The sequence below is a fragment of the Zosterops lateralis genome (genome assembly GCF_965231275.1).
Source record: "Zosterops lateralis genome assembly, chromosome: 4".
NCBI lineage: Eukaryota > Metazoa > Chordata > Aves > Passeriformes > Zosteropidae > Zosterops > Zosterops lateralis.
The window spans coordinates 12,685,810-12,705,193 of NC_139765.1; the positions used below are offsets into that span (position 1 = coordinate 12,685,810).

General features: G+C 41.8%; 2 protein-coding genes across 5 annotated transcripts in view; one reads left to right on the top strand and one right to left on the bottom strand.

Annotated features, from left to right (window-relative positions):
- ITPR2 (inositol 1,4,5-trisphosphate receptor type 2) overlaps positions 1 to 19,384 on the top strand; it is a 241,136-nt gene that overhangs the window by 189,184 nt on the left and 32,568 nt on the right. For all 3 annotated transcript variants that reach the window (XM_083859206.1, XM_083859207.1, XM_083859208.1), the window contains 5 exons: positions 7,719 to 7,826; positions 9,349 to 9,541; positions 12,542 to 12,667; positions 15,735 to 15,910; positions 17,216 to 17,380. In XM_083859206.1, the coding sequence (XP_083715332.1) occupies positions 7,719 to 7,826; positions 9,349 to 9,541; positions 12,542 to 12,667; positions 15,735 to 15,910; positions 17,216 to 17,380 (768 nt within the window). The remainder of the gene's footprint in view (positions 1 to 7,718; positions 7,827 to 9,348; positions 9,542 to 12,541; positions 12,668 to 15,734; positions 15,911 to 17,215; positions 17,381 to 19,384) is intronic.
- The window catches only part of RASSF8 (Ras association domain family member 8), a 253,822-nt gene that overhangs the window by 29,973 nt on the left and 204,465 nt on the right, over positions 1 to 19,384 (bottom strand). The window lies entirely within an intron of this gene.

Genomic DNA, 19,384 nt, shown 5'->3' on the forward strand with positions numbered 1-19,384 from the left:
ATAGTAGACAGAAGAAGGTAGCTGGCAGAGAGTCCTGTTCTGCAGAGAAGAGAAATATAGAAAGTGAAGGGCTTGAGAGCAAAAGGATTTTAAGAGTTCCTGACGAGGATGTGCCTTTCATAGCTCTCTTATCTCAGGGGTATATATGTATTTTGAATGTGTATAAAGTGTTGGTGGCTTTTAGAGGTGAACGGTTCTCTTGCTGTGTGGATTTAGGATCCACATACCTGCTGGTTTGGGCCTTTCCCAGACTGTGTCTATACAACATTGGTGCCAGTGTTTTTGTCTGCCTTATATGGAGTAGCATGTGGCTGGGATCTTCTCCTTCTGCTCTGAAGAAGACTGATGGCAGAAACTCTGCTCTTCTTTTCTTTCTTTTCCACTGAACTTTCTTGTTGCCTCCCTATAATCATGTCTGACACTTCCATCATCTGATTTCCTTCCATCCTGCAAAATTTTGCTTACAGTGATCACGGGAGGAGTAATCACAACTGAATGTAGCTGTGTCCTCCTGTTGGAATATTCTGGGTTGCATACCTATGTCCAGTGCTGTCCAGTATGGCCAGTGTACACCACAATCCAAGTGTATGCATTGGGTTGGTTTGACTCAAGCAGGCACAGCTGCTCGTGACAATTTACATGTAGCCTGTGGAGATGTTCCACATCAATAAATCCACCACCTCAGATTAATAAGTTTGGTTGCAGCAAGTTTTGTCTGACCTGAACTTCCCCACACATGTGTACACTTCATGTTTTTGGAACTCAGCTTTGCCTGCAAAAGAAATTAGAAAAGACGCAAGTGGAAATAAAGTTCATTGAAATAATAACAAGTCATTTTGTCTTCTTCTGGTTTTCATCAGGGTAAAAAAGAACAGCAAAACCACAACAAAAATAGCAATGAAATTACTATGGGGGGCTGCAAACATTATAGTGATAGAGTTCACTTAGCTGTGGTGGTTTCTTTTATGTGATAATATTGAGGTGTTTTATTTCTCCCCTGTGAGGTAGATCACTATTAGCCACAATTTGTAGTGTGCCCCATGTGGAGGCTGGGGAGGAGAGTTGGTGCCTCAGAGGTTACACGAGGCCGTGGAAGACCCAGCAACAGAATCCAAAGTGTCTGGACCACCCAGGGACCTGCTCATGTACCACAAGCCATCAGGGAAAGATTAACTCTAAACCCTTTTGGTTGCTCTGTACGGTATAATTGTCTAAATGAAATCAATGAATACTTGATTTGAGAGTCTCCCATTGCTCCATCCCTGCTGTTCCTAATGTTTGTTAACAGACTGCTTTGTGGCAGAGTGCAAAGGTGCCGCTCTATAAAACTGTAATGACTTCTGGAAAGGAAGTTGCCCTGTGTATTGCAGAAAGCACCATTCAGTTTTGATTGGAACATAGGGAGCTGAGAAGTTGTTATTGCTTTTAGTACAGCTACTTGGAATAAAAATTTCTGCTCAGTTATGGTTAAGATGACATTTCCTTTTTCCCTGCTTTTTTCTGTCCTTGTTTACCAGTGGAGTTGGAATGTTCTCCATTGCCCTGGGCAGGGAGCTGGCGTGTGGTAAGGTCCTGGCACGCCAAGGAAGAGGAGCTCCTTTTCTGTCTCCTATGCTCCTCTGTCTGTCACCCATCCTGTTTGCTACTCCCTTGACTTTCTCTTGGCTGTTTTTTCTCAGTCCTTGGGGGTTTTCTTGTCAGTCTCCAGCCAGCTCTTCTATCCTTTCTTTCTCTCTGAGCAGAAAATGAAGTGTTTGGTGAGCTTACTGGGTTATCCTTGGTGAGGGGGTTTGGTGGTGCCCGATCTCACACTGCCTGGCTCTGGGAGCCAAGAGGACTGAAGAGGAAAAAAGAGGAAGAGACAGAGGCTGTAAATGAGCCTCAGTTGCACGAGCCTGTTGGCACAGCAAGGTGAGACTCATCTGAGCATTATTTTGCTGTTGCTGCAAGTTAAATTTTGTCACAATTTCCCCTGGTGAAAGACCACTGGCCTTCAGGCTGGCAACCCACACTGCAGGTGTCTGGTTACTGACAGGGTAGGGATGAAGATAATTTACAGCAGACCTCTCAGATGTCACGCCTTGGGCATCAGGCACAAACACTCACTTCCCCCAAGGGCTGTAGTTCATTAACTTGCAGGCCTGTGGAGTGGCCTCCCTGCCCTGACAGGCTCGAGGGGGCTGGCTGGCACCCCAGAGGGGGAGTGAGGCAAGGGCAGAGAGGGCTCTGTGCAGTGTGACAGCTTACAAGCTTGTCCACGCCCAGTTCCTTCACCAAAACAAGACCCAGTCCCCAGCACAGTCCCTTTGCTGCTGACCCAGTGCCCTTTCCCTGCCATGAGTGCCCTGTGTGCCAGGCATCTCCCCTCACATGCCAGCCTTGCTGCTGCTTTACAGCTGGGACAAGAACTGAGAATTGGAACAAGGATAATAATTATTTCAAGAATTCTGTTTCTATTTTTTTTCTGGATGTTTGTAATACTTCTTAATAGTAATATTGTAAATGTAAATTGTATCAAGGCACAGAAGCTATTTGTGCCATTTGTGTCTTTATTTGTGTCTTTATTTCTGCTTCTCAGCCAGCTATCCAGTGCTTTTTGTACTATTCCATCAACCTTTCCTAAGAAATCAGTTTAACATGTTTGACACTTAGCCTATGAACTGACTCTTCCATGAAAACCCAGATTGCTTACAGACACTAAATCTCACTCATTTAGATCCCTTTATACCATCCTAGTCATAAAAAGTCACCTTTACACCCGACCTCCCCCCCATGTTTGGCAGTTTTAAAATGTTTGGGAATGAAATAAATCTCTTGGAATTTGGGGGTCTCCAACCTAGTGTCTGTATCTTGCATTACTTGTATTTCTTGTCCTTTTGGGGGCTTCAGCAAAGCCTGGTGTACTCAGCAGGAATTTTGACAACCATCTCAGCTGTGTACTGGGTAAGACCTCATGCCTTTGATGAGAACTTGAGAGACCCCTGCAGTTTACAAGTTACAACCAGAGACTGACATATCCTTATTAAAATATGGAGGGGCTCTGTGTTTTACAGAAATATTGAAAAGTGGAGAAAAACTTTCTTTTTTCCACATGCACACATATTTTCACACACTGGTATTTTGGCAAACCAATCTACTATACCACGTCAGTGAGTTAATGACAGGCTGGTGAAATGAATGTTCACAGCTTTAAATCAGTCTTTTCTTTAGGAGCATTTAAATAACTTCATTTTTCTTCAAGGTAATCTTGACCATAAAGCTACAGGCCTGCAGGAAACACATATATTAATTGCAGAAGCTGGATGTGCTGTGGTTTTCCACACTGCTGATCATATATGGCATCCCAGATGAGTAGCAGATCTGATTTTATAGTCATGTTGTGTCAGGAGTTTAGACTGAGTATTACTTGTAATTCTGTCATTTACTGTTTCTTTATTAATGTCTTCAGTGTTCTTGCTCTGTCCTCAATCTTTCACATTTTGTACTGATGCTTTATTACAGTGTTTTCCAAATTTTTTTTAAGTAAAAATCTTTCAAGATGAACAGCAGTCCTTCCTTGGGAGCTGACTGAAAGCCAAATGATCTTTATTCATATAGCTATTGCCTTGCACATCCCCTATTTGGAAATCACTCTTCCATTATGTGCTATTGCTTCCTTGTCCCTACATGCCTTGATGAGCAGTAAAATGCAGTGTTGACATTTAAAATATTGTCACTGGCATGGCTGATGTTTGAGTGAGTGAGGGAGGGAGTTTTCTCCACAATGATGATTTTTCTGGGGCTCTTTGCAAATTCAGGCTCTAGTGATGGTTATTTTTTGTATCAGTTACACTTGCAGTGCATTTTTGAGGTGCATTTTTGAGCTTTGCTTTGCAAACATAAATGGAACTGTTCTTCTCATTGTAGTTGCTCTCAGCCATGTCCATCCTGTGTCTTGTCCTCCAGCTGCCCCAAAAGATTTGTGCAGCACAGTGGATATAACACTTTACTGCATCACAGCAGTTAAATATGACAAAAAAAATCACTCAAGGCTTGCACGGCCTTTACCCGCCACGCACAAACTGTCACCTAGGGTGCATTATAAACTTGGATAAGCTTTCTGTATTCTAGGTTCACAGTTTGTCACTGCATTGTTATTTCCATTGCTGTGCCTTTGATCTCACAAAAAGCTCTGCCCTGGTCAAGGCATCTGTTGACACAGTCCCCCTGGCCCACGTGGGCCTTTGAGCTCATTATGGGGGGAAAGAAGGATCATGAAAGCAGAGCTTCAGAAAACACCATGGTTGCCAAATAACAGCATTCCTAAAGCTGTTCTGTGTCATACTGTGGGCCTCTGCTTTGGATCTGAGCCCTCTCAGATTGCTGTCCACGTTCTTTTATCAGTGTGACTGTGGCAATACAGAAATATTAGCAGTAGTTGTTGTGTCGACGTAGAGAAATCCATCCCATGAAGGAACTGCAATATGAGGAGAAAATTGATGGGCCCTTTGCCCTTAGCTTACTGTCTGAATGTCTAGAGTGCACAGAAGGTAAGTGGGTATTGAGAGATTTGGAAGCTGAGAGAAATGAAGTTATGAGTGAAGAAGATTCAGCTTCACCAGCTGAAGATTGCCGGTGCCTTTAGGTAGGTTCCTCATCTGAAACGTGCTGCAGCTCCTCCAGCTTGGTCAGCAATCCCTCATTGTTTCTGATGTGTCTTTTCTGGCAGTCAAGAGGCTGGCATGGAAAATCCTGGCTTGTTCTTCAGGTCACTTTGTGCAGTGGCTGTGCTGGAAAGCCCCAGCTGTGCAGTGCTAGGCTCTGTTCACAGATCAGCACGGGACAGTCCCAGCCTGAAAGCACAGCCTCAGAGAGCACTGTGCAGATCACTAAATGCACACTGTTTTAAAGAGTGTGGCTGCTGTTCATGTGAAACCTGATAGCCAAATATGCTCAATCTCAAATCCCCAGCAGGCTCTGAACACCCTGTTCTAGGCAATCTCATTAGAGCATGAGAGGCTGACATGGTTTTCCCTTCTACTCCATGTAGTAAGGGAATTGCTGTTACTGATACTTATCAAGAGAGATCTCTACAGAAAAAGTTATGGACACTTCAAAGCATATTAGGAAGCAATACCTAGAGGTATTATATGGTTAACAAATGGAATTTTCAATTCTATATACAACTTCAAGTACGAATATAGAAAGTTTTTTGTGGTACTAATGGAAATTTCTGAGTCTATAGCAGGTCCCTTACTCCAAACTGGCATAGTTTTAATAAGAACTATCCATATGTCCTTGACTTGTCATTTGTTAAAAACCTCAAAATCTTAATGGTTTATATTGGAGAAATAAAGGTCAAGATACAGGCGAAGTTCCTCTGTATTACAGAAGACAATAAAAAGGAAGTATATTTGCTCCTTCAAATATATGCTAATTCATCACTCCAAGCTTGGTGTGATTGCATTCTGTCTAGTCAGTGCTCTTCTTCGTATCTTAAAGAAGAGATATAGCCAAAGTAAAGGGCACTTGGAGATAGGGAAAATAATTGAGTCACAGAGAGTCTTCTGTTTGAGGAGGGATGGGGAGGATAGGGATTGTTTTAATTTAAAGAAGAGACAAATAAAGGAGAACGTGACAGAAGTGTACAGAATGATGAATGATACAGAGAAGGTGAACTGGGGCACTCTTGCTTGCCCTTTAGTAAGTACAGATGCAGAGGGACATCCAATAAAGCAGAAAGGCAAAAGTAATAACACTGTTGAAAGGGTATTTTTAAACAGTAACTATCTTGTTTCCAATGGCTCATCTTCTTTCTCCGTGATTCTAGAGCATGTCTTGAGGGGCATGTAAAGACCTCTAGGAGATGAATTCAAGTTGTCTTGCTAAGTAGTTGTTGTGGTCATGCTGCAAAAGATGCTAGTTGGATTAGGTTGTTTGGTTGAAGGGGAAGAACTTGTCAGATAGTCTTAAAGAACCTGTTTAGTCTCAAAAATAAGTGGGAGTTTAGGTAAAGAATTTAAGTGTGTAATGATACTATCCATACATTTGCTAGATAGAGTAAAAAAAGTGACTATTCAGGACACAAATCTACTGATGGAAGGAATATTCCTCTGCAGTTAACCTCCATGTCTTTTCTTTGCTGGTCTCTCTGAATATCTGCTCATGACACTTTTATAAAATGCCGGTGTTGGGCCACATTGGCTTGGGCTCTACTGTCAGGACGAAGCAGATTTCTGTCCTCAAGGAAGTTGTTGGAAGCACAGTTATTCTTCCTAAATAACCCTTTATGATATTCTCTTACTTTTGGATGTTCCATTTTTTAGTCATCTTTATTTAATAAGTTTGTACTGAGATCCAGAAGAAAATTAATTTTGATCAGTAGATTCTAGGGAGTTTCAATAAATGGACTAAATTGTATATGCGCCTCTCCCCTGCATTATTGTTAAAAAAAAGGAGATAATGAGACATGCAAATTCCAGATGAGTGAGATCACGTTCTGGTTAGATTATTACAGTATCTGTTTGGATCCATTGTTACTTTTAGACTTAATCCCTTTCAGCCTTTTTGTAGCTGTGCAATTATTTTATAATTCCTCACCAGGCTGTGCTATTTCATGTAGCACAATCCTGGCCCACCTGTGGTGATCAACACTTCAAAGCCCCAGTTCCTGTGGTCATTTTGAGTGCGTGCCTGCCTCATTTCTAATGGTGTGTTGTGGTAATGTCAGCTGTGATGATTTGGCCCTGGATCACATCTGCAAGGTGGCCTTTCCTTTCCTTTCCTTTCCTTTCCTTTCCTTTCCTTTCCTTTCCTTTCCTTTCCTTTCCTTTCCTTTCCTTTCCTTTCCTTTCCTTTCCTTTCCTTTCCTTTCCTTTCCTTCCCCTTCCCCTTCCCCTTCCCCTTCCCCTTCCCCTTCCCCTTCCCCTTCCCCGCCCCCATCTTAAAACAGGTGAAATGCCTCAGCTATTCTGGATGGAAACCACTTGCTATGATGTAGGGAAAAAAAAAATTAGCAATTTAATTATGCCTTATAATTAGGTCTTTGTTTCTCACTTACCTACAGGACATCATGAAGGCATTTGCCAGCATTTTTCTTAATAAACTTTGTATGGCAATGGAGCACTTAAAATATCTACTACTCAACATAGAACAGATGTTTTTTATCAATCATGGGAAGTGTATAATTTGTAAAAGTTTATAGAAGATACATATTTGTGTGTATATGTGTATGTTTTGAATTGCTGTGTATATAAACTGCACACTTAAGGATGTATTTGCCTGGCACTACAGTCCAGCTCCCTTAGAAATAGTTACAGTCCTGGAATACCAACCTACAACCTGGTTTAGCCATTTGAAGTCACTGAGAAAAATTAATTGTAAATGTAATTTAGTACTCAGAGGTACGCAAATTTTATGTCTACACTCAAATGAAAAGAAGCATTTAGTCTAATTTTTTGGCATTTGTCAAAAACCCTCCAAAAACCATCCAGGCTGCAGGCTAAACTGCCTATCATAAATCTCAACTGAAGACTTTCTGCTGACTTCTTGAAACTAAATTGTTTTTATTGTTCTCAAGTAATTACATTTTTGTTGTTATCTGTGTAAAGAGCCCCACTGGGTTGAGCATGTAAGTATATGGGAATGGGGGGAAGGAGGATTTGTGTTAGTTACGTGGAGATGATGAAGCTGAAAACATAGCAGCAGGACATAAATCAGACTTTTCTTCTTTTTTCTAGTTGGCTTGTCACAATAAAACATTGCAACAGATGCTGAAGCCAGGGTCAGATCCAGATGAAGGAGACGAAGCCTTGAGGTTTTATGCCAAACATACGGCACAGATAGAGGTAAAGGATTGCTCTCCAGAAGATGACTATGAGACAAGTCTGCATCTTGCATGTGGTGTATCTCCTCTTTTTAAGCTTCCAAATGGTGTGGATTATTTATGAGGAGAAGGTTGAATAATATGCTTTTGGCTGTGGGAGGTAAAGGAATACACCTGTATTAGAAGTGGCTCCAAAGCTGTTTCACAGTAGCTTACCTGTATGTTACCAAACATGTTTTGTTAGGGAAATAATGACTGTGGATAGGAGCTGTGTCATGAAGTCAAGAATCATCTTGTATGGTACATCACTCAAATAAATAATAATGAGATTCAAAGCCACTGATGCTGGCTGATCAAATTAAAACTCTGGCTGGAGTACAAAGAGGTTTTGAAGTGGTGTAGACATTCAATATGGCTTTTGTTTAAAATATTAAGGCTTGGCCTGTTTCAGCAGTTCTGTTCTCTATTTTAAACTTTACACCTGCCATGGATTGGACTTAGATGGAGGTCCACAGAGATATCCCATCACAGGATAGGTGGAAGCTCCATGGCCTTGGTTGTCCAGAGGGCAGCTCAGTGCTCTTCTTAACGTATTTTAATACTTTGGGTGCTGCTGAGATCTCTCTTAGCAATTATCAACCATTTTATCTGGATAGCTTGTAAATTTAGGCATTAAACAAGCCCTGTCAACTTTAATGTGGCCAAAAGCTTATTCTGTGAAAGTGAAACTCAACCCAGCATTTCTGCTATACAAAATAGATAATTGCTGGTCTTTGAAAGTCCTAGACCTGTTTGGTGTTTCAGATGTTATCGCCCCTATATTAACACATCTCATTTGTTTGATTTGAAATTCAAATAGTGGTGGTTTTTTATTTTCACCAGTGGCTGTACAGAGGCATGGTTGTAGGAGTCAAAAAGGGTTTTCTATCCATTTCTGTATTTTTAGTAATACAGAGTCAACGGTCAGAATGGGGAAGCAATTTTGATGGCAGTGTAGTGAGATGAAATAAAATCTAGCTTGCTGACCAGTAACTGGGTAGGTGCTGAAATGCCAACAATTCAAAACCTTGGGTTTTGTCAAGTAAAAAGATAAAGACTGACAAGATATAGGTGCTGCCTGAGTAACAAGGTGCTATTTCTGCATGTTCACCTTTTCAACTTATCCCATCATAGAAATAGACTCAAGATGAGAAAAGCATTTTGTAATCAGAACAGAAAGCCCCTGAACTTCTCCACTTTTTACTGGGAGAAATTTGTTTCAATTTGCTGACAGATTGGAGCATTCTGAATTACAGCATTTTTTATATTTGGGAAAGTCCGAACCTAGGCTTTTTTTGAGACTTCTATTTGCCACCTTATTCAGGCAGGCTTTTGAAAATAAAAACAGCTTTACTCTGTTTTGAGATTGATTGGTCCAACTTTATTGTAATGTTCAAATAATTAATGCATTAGTTTGTAAATAAAAGGGGAGCTGTGAACAAAAAAAGATATGACAAAATGATTGGATAGTCACTGACTGACAAAAATGTGCGTTTTGTTCATAGATTGTTCGCCATGATAGAACAATGGAAAAGATTGTCTTTCCTGTCCCCAATATTTGTGAATTCCTCACTCAGGAATCCAAAAGTCGGGTATTCAATACAACAGAGAGAGATGAACAAGGGAGCAAAGTCAATGACTTTTTCCAGCAGACTGAGGATCTGTACAACGAGATGAAATGGCAAAAGAAAATTAGGAGTAAGTACTGTAATTTTAAAAAAAATAGTTTCATTATGCTAAAACCTTGCTTTTAAACCTTCAAACACTTTCATTTTAATGATACACTTTTCTCTGTTCACTCAGACACTACAACAGGCAAAACTGTTCTCGGCCTGAGAGTGTAGGCCAGCTGAGACACTTGCATGCCACCATAAAAGAGGTGTAAAAGGAGCAGTTATTAATGTGTTCAAGATGATGCTTTGGGCTCCAAAAGTTAAATTGAGCGATGGAAGAACTGGGTGTAGTTCAACTAATCTTAATAGCACTGTGCCTAATTAAGCCAAGGCCCCTAATATTTAACAAAAACATGTGTAGCTGCATATTTGAGGTTTGCAGATTCCTGAAAGGCCGTTAAAAGACTCGTAAACGTCAGTCACTTAAAAATATCTCTCACCAGGACGTCAGCTGCTTTAAATCTGCCCAGCTTCCATGGAGTCAATCCCCCTCTGCCAGTCCACATCAGCCTGGCATGACTGGGCTGCAGGGTGTCCCAACTGGCCCATACTGGTGCATGTCCCAGTATGGACATGGTACTGGGGAGGCACACGTGTGGCCTTGAGCTGCTTGCTCAAGATCATGGGGGACACCAAGAGGAGGGGCAGGGGACCCTGAATATCTTTAGCTCCCTGGTGGGCAGTACAGCTGCTGGCCCTTGGCAGGAATGGGGCTATTGCCAACATCCCAGATCACACGGTTCCTTCCAGCTCAGCCACTGTCAACTCTGCCCTTGGCTTTTGGAGCAGAAAGTGTATTTCATATATCCTAGAATCACAGAACGGTTTGGGTTGGGAGGGACCTTAAAGATCACACCGTTCCAACTCCCCTGCCATGGGACACACTACCCCAGATTTCTCAGAGCCACATCCAACCTGGCCTTGGACACTGCCAGGGATGGAGCACCCACAGCTGCTCTGGGCAACCTGTGCCAGGGCCTCACCACCCTCACAGGGAACAATTTCTTCCTTATATCCAATCTAAACCTACCCTTAGTTTGAAGTCATTCCCTCTTGCCCTGTCATCCCAGGCCCTTGTCAAGAGTCTCTCTCCGTCTTTCCTGAAGGCTCCCTTCAGGCACTGGAAGGCTGCAATTAGGTCACTCCAAAGCCTTCTCTTCAGGCTGAACATACATAAAAATGCCTAAAAGTGATCACTTCATTCACTGCTAAAATGCAGATGCTCTTGGAGTGTCACACATCATCTGCTCACAGCAATTGATCAGGAAGGAAGGAAGGAGTAGGGTCTAGAGCAGCAGGATAGTCAGAGTAATGTGGGAGCATTCTGAATGTGATGAAAACATGGATGTTATTTATGGATGCAAAAATTGCAAAATTGCAGAATTGCATGAAGGCATTTTTTTATATGTCAATTCCCAGGCTTTAATTTTCAGCAGCAGCAAGTCTTCAGCATGAACCCCATCAGCCGAAGTCTGCTTCTCTTGGTGGCACCCTAAAAACTTAGTAGTGACAACCTGACCATAATAGAAGTTGAAAAAGACATGATTCCAGAATCTGCAGTCTATTTGGGAATAAAAGTAATTGTATTGTAGAGAAATTACTTCAGTAAAAAAAATTCATATCTGGGGGTTGTGTGTTAGAAGCGCAAATAAAAGAGCCAACCCAACAATTAGATAGACCAGTCCTGCCTAATGCTATAAACAAAAAGAATGGATTTATTTTTATTCAGAACAGAATTTTCTCAATTCCTTTCATCAGTGGAATTGCCCACAATTGCGTTGAAAAGATAATACAGGTTGAAGCTGAGTTATTTCTTTACCCAAGTGTCTGTTAGCATGAAGTCTGTGCTGCTTAAATTGACAGAACTCGTTTTTGCAATGGCTCCAAATGCTTAAATCTCAGCAGTCAGCAGCACAAGTTTATCACAGGGAAATCTGAATATTTACCTGATTGCTGTTAAAGACTATTTAGACTAAAACCTGTGACAGTCATATGCAGCTGAAGGAGTCTGCTGTTTATAAAAACTTATCTGGGTGCTTTGCATACTTGCAGGAAGTTTTCAGTACTTTAAAATCTAATTAATAGGGATGTGTCATATTTGAAACCTCTCTGACCAGAGATGTTTTCACACTATTGCACATAGGATCTTGTTTCAAATGTTCATTTAAATGTATTTTAGTGTATTAATGCATATGAAGTGCTTGCCTGAGTCTTAGCACCCTCTGATCTTGTTCCTGGCCTTCTTGCTGAACCATGTATGTGACTCTGGACACAAATTCAACCCTGTTTTACACTGTTTCCCTTTTTAGTCTTTTCTAGCTAGGCTGTAGTATCTTTGGGATGGTCTATTTTGGTGTGTTTGTACAGCACTTCACATATGGAGATCATGGCTTGTTTGAGGCCTTTTAAGCAGCAGTACAGAGCTGTTTGTCAGCAGGTGACCATGGGCTTCTGAGCATCACACAGGAAATAGTCAGCTTTTGTAGAAACAAAACCCAGGCAGACCAAATTTTGCCTGCTTCCCAAGCAGAACAAAATGTTTTTAGTTTGACAGAAGTGGGGAAAATACTGCAGTTCTGAAACCATGCCTATCCCATCATTCTTTGCCTATGTCATTGGTGTACTTGGTCCAAATAGGTCATCTGGGTGATACATTCTGGGTGTTCTGGTTGACTGGCATTCAGAGTGCTAAAATCTATTTGTTTGCTTGATTTTATGTCCACATGCACAGAAGCTGCAGATTCAGATGCAGCTGGAAAGACTCCCTTGCAAAATATCCAGGCCTAAAATCTTACCAGAGGCAAAACTCCGGTATATAATAAACTGTATTGTGATCTTTGGATTAAAAACTCTGCTTGAAACTTTGTTTTATGGCAAACCTATGTTTAATATTTGTCTATTTTAGTTAATTTTAAAGATCTGCATATTTTCTACATTAATCTGTATTTAATTCCCTTGAGGCTATTGATGATTGAGTTTCTGCTTGCTTTCATCTTATTGATTGGTGCTTTTCTCCCCTTTCTAGATAATCCATGCCTGTTTTGGTTCTCCAGACACATCTCTCTCTGGGGGAGCATTTCCTTCAATCTTGCTGTGTTCATCAATTTAGCAGTTGCTCTGTTCTACCCTTTTGGAGATGATGGAGATGAAGGCAAGTAGAGTTTGGTCTTATTTTTTGTTTTAATTTTAGATGCTTTCATTTCTAAGGTAACAAATAAAGCTGCATTTTCAGGTGCAGTCATATCTGGAAGCCATTTAGCGTCTCCTAAGTATGTACCAGATGTTGTCTGAAATGTAGTGGTTGATCTGTGTGTCACGTGGCCCACACAATGCAGAATAGAATGAGCAGAGCATAAGCTGGAGATTATCTAGATGATCTCAGCTAATTTTTTTATATTGCCATATTGCGGTGTCCTACTGCACACATTTAGCTGCAGCTTCTGAACTGAAGGAGGATTCCTGGCAGCAGAGGGACAGAGATTCCTAAAGCCTGACCAAATTGAATGACTTGCAGTCTTGAAAACATATGGAAGAGAATTATTTGAAAACTAGCGTGTTGGCTTTTGACTATGTTGTTTATTGGGATAAAAGGGCATAACTGTTGCAGAGGATAAATGCATTATGTAAAAATACTCTTAAAACTTATGATTCTGTCTCTGCTTCATCCCATGTCACAGGAAATATTTAATGAAATTTTTTATTTGCTATAAATGCAGCAGACTAGCAGGAGGCCTCTTTGAAGCCCAAACAAGCTTAATTGGGATAAAGGAGACTAAATAGTTCAGAATACTGGTAATGGGAGCAGAGCCATTCACCTCTGGGCCTTTGATTCGTGGCCAGTCCGTAATGTGACTGAAAGTCACCTCTGTCTGATGGCATGTGAACTGGGCTGGTGGAAGCAGTCCAGCTTCTAGTAGATACATGTGCTTTTCACAAACACCACAGCTGGCACTGGCAAACATTCCTGCTGGCTGGTGGAACAGAAAGGCAGCAGATTAAAATGTATTGGCATGGGGACCACACTGCCCTCGCAGCCCATGGGGTGGTCTCTGCAGCTCACAGCTCAGGCAGCTCCACAGCCTCCTGGAGTGAGGCAGAGTTTGCAGGGCTGTGCCCTGGAGTAGGGAAGTAACAGTGTTTTGTAAACTGAGGAGTCACTCAGAGCACATTACAGCTCCCAGAGGATGAGAGGAGAAATAAAGGGTTAAAAATAAACCTTTTAAGCTACTAAATTTTAGCTAATCTACACTCATGGAAATCCTCTAGTCTGCAATCAGTAGGTATTAATACTTATTCTGAACTGCAGATTTATATGGCATTAATTTAAGTGGCCCCAGTAATCCAGTGATAGCGTATTTCAGGATTCCAGCTCCTGGTGCTTGTGAAGCCAAAGTGACTCCCGAGCAATAAGGAATAGGTGTGGCCAAATCGGATTAGCAGGTCATGAGGCATCCTCCTTAGTTCCAGCCTCCCTCTCCACCAAAGCCTGGTCCAACAGCTGGAGTTTGTCTCTCATTTTTACCCTTCACCCTGTGTAAATCCACCTCTATTCACCTGTCTGAGGTGCCTGGGCTGATCTGATCATCCTAAAATTCTGCCTTTTAGTAGGTACTTGCAGTTCTTATGTAATGTGACGTAAGCAAAACAGCTCCAGCTGAAGACTGTTCCTGAAGGGAGAAAAGGAAAAGGAAAAGGAAAAGGAAAAGGAAAAGGAAAAGGAAAGGGAAAAGAGCACTTGGTGACAGGACGAGGGGGAATGGCTTCAAGCTTACAGAAAGTACATTTAGTTTAGATAGAAAAAACACTTCCCTGTGAGGGTGATGAGGGGCCCTAGAACAGGTTGCTCAGAGAAGTTGTGGCTGCCCCATCCCTGGAAGTTTCCAAAACCAGGTTGGATGTGGCTCTGAGCAAACTGGGATAGTGGAAGGTGTCTCTGCCCATGGCAGGGAGATTGGAAATTGATGATCTTCAAGGTCTTTTCCAAGCCAAACCATGATTGTGAGAAGACTCCTTGCCTCCAGGGTGCCTGTCTGCACATGGTACTTGGTGTGGGTCCTGCAACATGAAATTGCTGGACCTGCAGTAGGGAAGGAGGAAAACTGGTCTGTGAAAGAACCACAGAGAACTTTGGCCTTACCTTTCAGATGGGCTTGAAAGTAATCTTTTAGGATCCATTAAAAGTTTCCGGATCTTGTTGGCGAAGAAACTCTTCTGACAGAGCTGACCTTGAACCTCCCACCAGGGATAGAAACACTCCTGAACTTTGGAAAAGTTCAGATGCCATCTGAATGTTGAGGCTAGGACCTCGTCTCATTGTTTTCTAATCCCAGTGATGCTGCTCAGCTGTGTATCTGTTGCCAAAGAGATAGCATGATTCCTATTGTGAGTCTAGCTAAATTTTCTATTCCCTTCTCCCCCGTCACTGACCTCTCAGTTCATCCCATAACAATAGAAGTCAGTGTACAAGTGTGACAGCGCCCTGAGATCTGAATGTGCTTTTTATATCACAGCACATGGTGTGTTTCCAGGGCTTTAAGCAGAAGGCTGGGGGAAAACAGGGGCATCGCTCAAAAACTCGGGAAGCGCCCGGAGGCAGCATCTTGCAGAGCAGCGGGGACTGGCTGTGCAGGCGGCGGCTGTGGCCCCGCTGCCTGCCCGGAGCCGAGCGCCCCGCTCCGCGCCGCGGGTGCCGCAGGTGCTGCCCGGCCTGCCCGGGGCCCCGCTCCCCTGCAGGGGCGGAGGCTCCCGCAGAACACCCGCGGCCCTTCGGGAGGGAGCTGCTTTTTCGGGAGCCGCGCCTGGAAACGTGCCACTGCAGCGCGCTGCCACTTGCTGTGTGCTGCCCCCAGGACCGGCTATTCCTGTAGCTGAGCAATCATGGAATCACACCGGAGGGGCCCTAATGATCCCTGCAGAAGGGAGCTGATTAGTGGCTTGCTCCAGTAGAAGGGTAAACTGTTCCATCTCCGAGGCACTCCCTGGATTTTAATGGAAATTTCATTAGCTGCTTGTATTATTACCTGTGCAAAAAGCAACAATACTCTGAGAATAATAGCTCCTGCTGCAATTAGGGCAAGCCGTGGTCAGCAGTTGTGATGCATGAATCACGCTTTTGTTAGCTCTGCTGGCAAAGGAATTGATCTTTTGGATCCGTTTCTTGGTGAAAAATGGAGTCTCCAAAGATGCCTTTCTCAGATCTCCCTTTCTCCTCTGTACAGGCACGCTCTCCCCGTTGTTTTCCGTGCTCCTCTGGATAGCAGTGGCCTTCTGCACAGCAATGCTGTTCTTCATCTCCAAGCCTGTTGGCATTCGACCCTTTTTGGTGTCTGTTATTCTCAGATCTATATATACTATAGGGCTCGGTCCTACCTTGATACTCCTTGGTGCTGCTAATGTAAGTACTTCAAAAGCAACCAGAACTTCCCTTTCAGCAGAAGGAAAGATATTAAGGGTCTCCTATTAAAAAACTCCTTTGATTAGAGCTGTGCAAAAACTTCTTTTTCTGGTTCATTGGTTAAGCCAAAAAAATAAATCATTTCAAGTCATCCTGAAACAGCACTGTCAGCAAAGTGGGAAGCTAAGAAAAAAGCTGGTTTAGTTTTGTACATATGCAAATATTTTAAAAACAAAAGCAATATGAAATTTAACGAAATTTTGCTACATAAGGGCAATCAAATCTACAGTTTCTCATGTTAAAAGAATAATTTTCTCTACCAGTACTCTCAGCATTATTGACACAAATTTGTGAAATGTTTCTGAGACTTTAAATGTATTTTCAGAAAGAAAAGAGTTTTCAAAATTAAAAATTCTTTCAGCCCTTTGCCAGATCTCTTAACTTAGACATGAATAAGTTTGCATGCTTACTGAGCTTGGTAAGATACACAGTCGTGCTCACAAGTCATCTATTTAAATTTCTGCCTGACTGCTACAGCTCTAATTCACCCCAGCATGAAGTATTGGGCTGTTTGCCACCAGTTCTGTATGTGAGAATTTCACACACTGAAAAATACCCAGACATATAGTCAAAGGTAAAGACAACTAAGTAGTGCTTGCCCACATAAATTTTTGAACAAAGGAGTCGTGTTGAGTCCTCATTCCTTGTCCTGGATTGCCAGAGAGATGAGATAAGACCCTTTCCTGTTGTGCACTGCTGCTGGTGTGCAGGCAAAGCTCGGGAGCCATGGAGAATCTGATGCTGTTGTTTAAATGCTGTGCTTCAAAGATGTCCTCAGTTCTGAGGGGGTTTTTTTTGATTTTAAATTGAAGAACACAATCTGAAGGAAATAGATCTCACACACCCCCACACACACTTTCTGTTGTGTTACTATTGTTCTCTTGGTAGTAGCATGCCTAGCTGCTCTTACATAGTCTCGAGTCTAAACTCAAAATTGTTGGGAGTTCACTCCCCAGCTGTGGATTTTAACACCTCGTGACGTTAACCCTGCCCACCAATTCACTAATTTTATAGGAATAAATCACAATGTAATGAGGCAAAGTGCAGTGTTGGAGAGGAGATGTACTTCCACTCACCTTCATGGGCTCATTCCCAGTGCACTCTCAGAGCTGGATTTCTTTCACCTCACTCCTGCTATCTAAAGGTCGTGCATTTAGTAAAACCAACTTATCTAGACAGCAACCCAAACAACAAATACCAGGATTTTTCTGATGGCATAAACCTAGCCTTTGTTACCCCCCACAGCTCTGTAACAAAATCGTGTTCCTGGTGAGCTTTGTTGGGAACCGTGGGACTTTCACCCGTGGCTACAGAGCGGTTATCATGGACATGGCTTTTCTCTACCACGTGGCCTATGTCCTGGTCTGCATGCTGGGCCTCTGCGTGCACGAGTTCTTCTACAGCTTCCTGGTAAGTATGTGCTGCTGTGGAGGGGAAAACTTTGCAAAAATAGAAAACACCGTTACCCGTGCAGCTGTCTTCAATTTCTTCCTGACAATCAAGCCAAATCATGTGTATTTTTAGCATGCCGTTGTGTTGCTGCCCCTTAGGAGCTGCTGTTTTTATTAGAACCTGTTTCTGTTAGGACTTACTCTATCTGTTTTAGACCTGGAAGTTTGCTTCTTTCTTCTCAGACAATCATCACCCAATCCACTCCTTCCCAGCTTCCTCTGTATTCTGTGTCCACCGTTCCTGTATCTTCTGTCAGTCCTAACAGCTGTCCAGGAGTGTGTGCATCACATCTGTACCAAAGTACCCCATCCCTCATCCCCAATACACTTTAAATAGATTACTTGGGAAATGGGGATGGCATGCCTCTGGTGCAGCAGGAAGATTCATCACTTGAAATGTATCCCACTTCATTTTCTTTTGTTGCCATTACCCAGATGGAATGCCTTTTAATAATGTGGTACAGGTGCAGTGAAAATGAATCACATGAAATTATGCTAAACTCCAGTAACTGTTCCCTTCATGCTGAGTAGCAGTAAAAAGTGTTTCACTGCTCTTGTTTGCTAATCCTTTTGCTCTATAGTGGAACATATGAAACTTGTAGGGAGACTGAGTAAATTGTGGTCATTTACATGGGTTCACTTTCCTGTTGTATTTTTTCCTCAGCTTCCTGAATAGTGGTGAACTCCCAGCATTTCAAAGACATGTTAAGCACACTAAAATTTTCAGAGGTTCAGTACTAACTCAGGTAGAGCTCCTGTTGAAGTCAGTCTTTCCAGATTTTGACATAAAAGTCTGCTTCCAAGTTTGGGCAGATTTCAAAGGAACCAAGATTGTGGCTGTAGCTGCAGGACCCTCTTCAAATGGATATAACTCTCCTGCTTAAAAAATGCACAAATTATCTGCTGTTCCTTCAATGACTTAGGTGATCTCTATCTTAAAATACTTTGTAAAGCAGCTTAAGGAACATTTTATGTGCTTACCTTTTTTTCAGTGACTGCTATTGACCAATGTTCATGATTCATGGACTTTATCCACGTACCCAGGTTGTTTCCAGGTGTTCACTTAGTAGTGATGTAGTCTAAACTCTAATACTTGTTCGTAACTGTCTCCCCTCTTTCTTCCTTTACTATTAATCCTTTCACAAGGCCGTGGATTTCAGATCTTATAAATTGTGGCTAATACCTTCTTCTGTAGAGCATTTTGATAAATCAGAGTGTGTTCTTTATATCTGTAATCTGAGTGTTTTAAAGTAGAAATACATGCATTATAGATAAGGTCCAAAGCACTATAGAACATCAAGAAAATTGTAAGAGAAAAAAATTACAAGTTCTTGTAAAGCTCCTGTCACATTTAATTGCTGGTTTAGGCTTTTGACATTTAAAGCAATATTATCTTAATATATAATTTTCTTTAAAGTTAAATACCAGGAAAGCATATAGTGCAGGGTCGAGAAGAATAGAAGTTTCTAGTCTTATACAAACAGCGCCATGAATTTAACTTTGTCCTAAGAAAAGGTGGTCCCAGTCCTTGTCCATGTGACATTTACATGATGCCATGAGCTTAAAGAAAGTTTACAAATACATAATTACTTACCATGTATGAGTGAATTTTTGAGTTGCAGCATGTGCATGTTTATCAGATGAGAGATAACATGAAAAATTACTTTATAGATATAGATCCATAGTACAAGATGCATCTTGAATTTTAATCTAGCCTGGTTTTAAACATAGGGGAACAATGGATCTTGATGGTAGGTGTTGTCCATCTCTGAATCAGGCTCAAATATACTTTATGGCTTTGAATTTTGCTATAATTAATTTTAAAATTTATATTTCTGTACTAGATTTCCTCTTCCATAAGCATGCCCAGCTCCCAGCTGAAAGCAACGTGAGTTTATGTAAAAGCTGAGACTGTAGAACGTGGCTCAATGCGTGTTTCAATAGTTCAGATTGTTTTCCTACG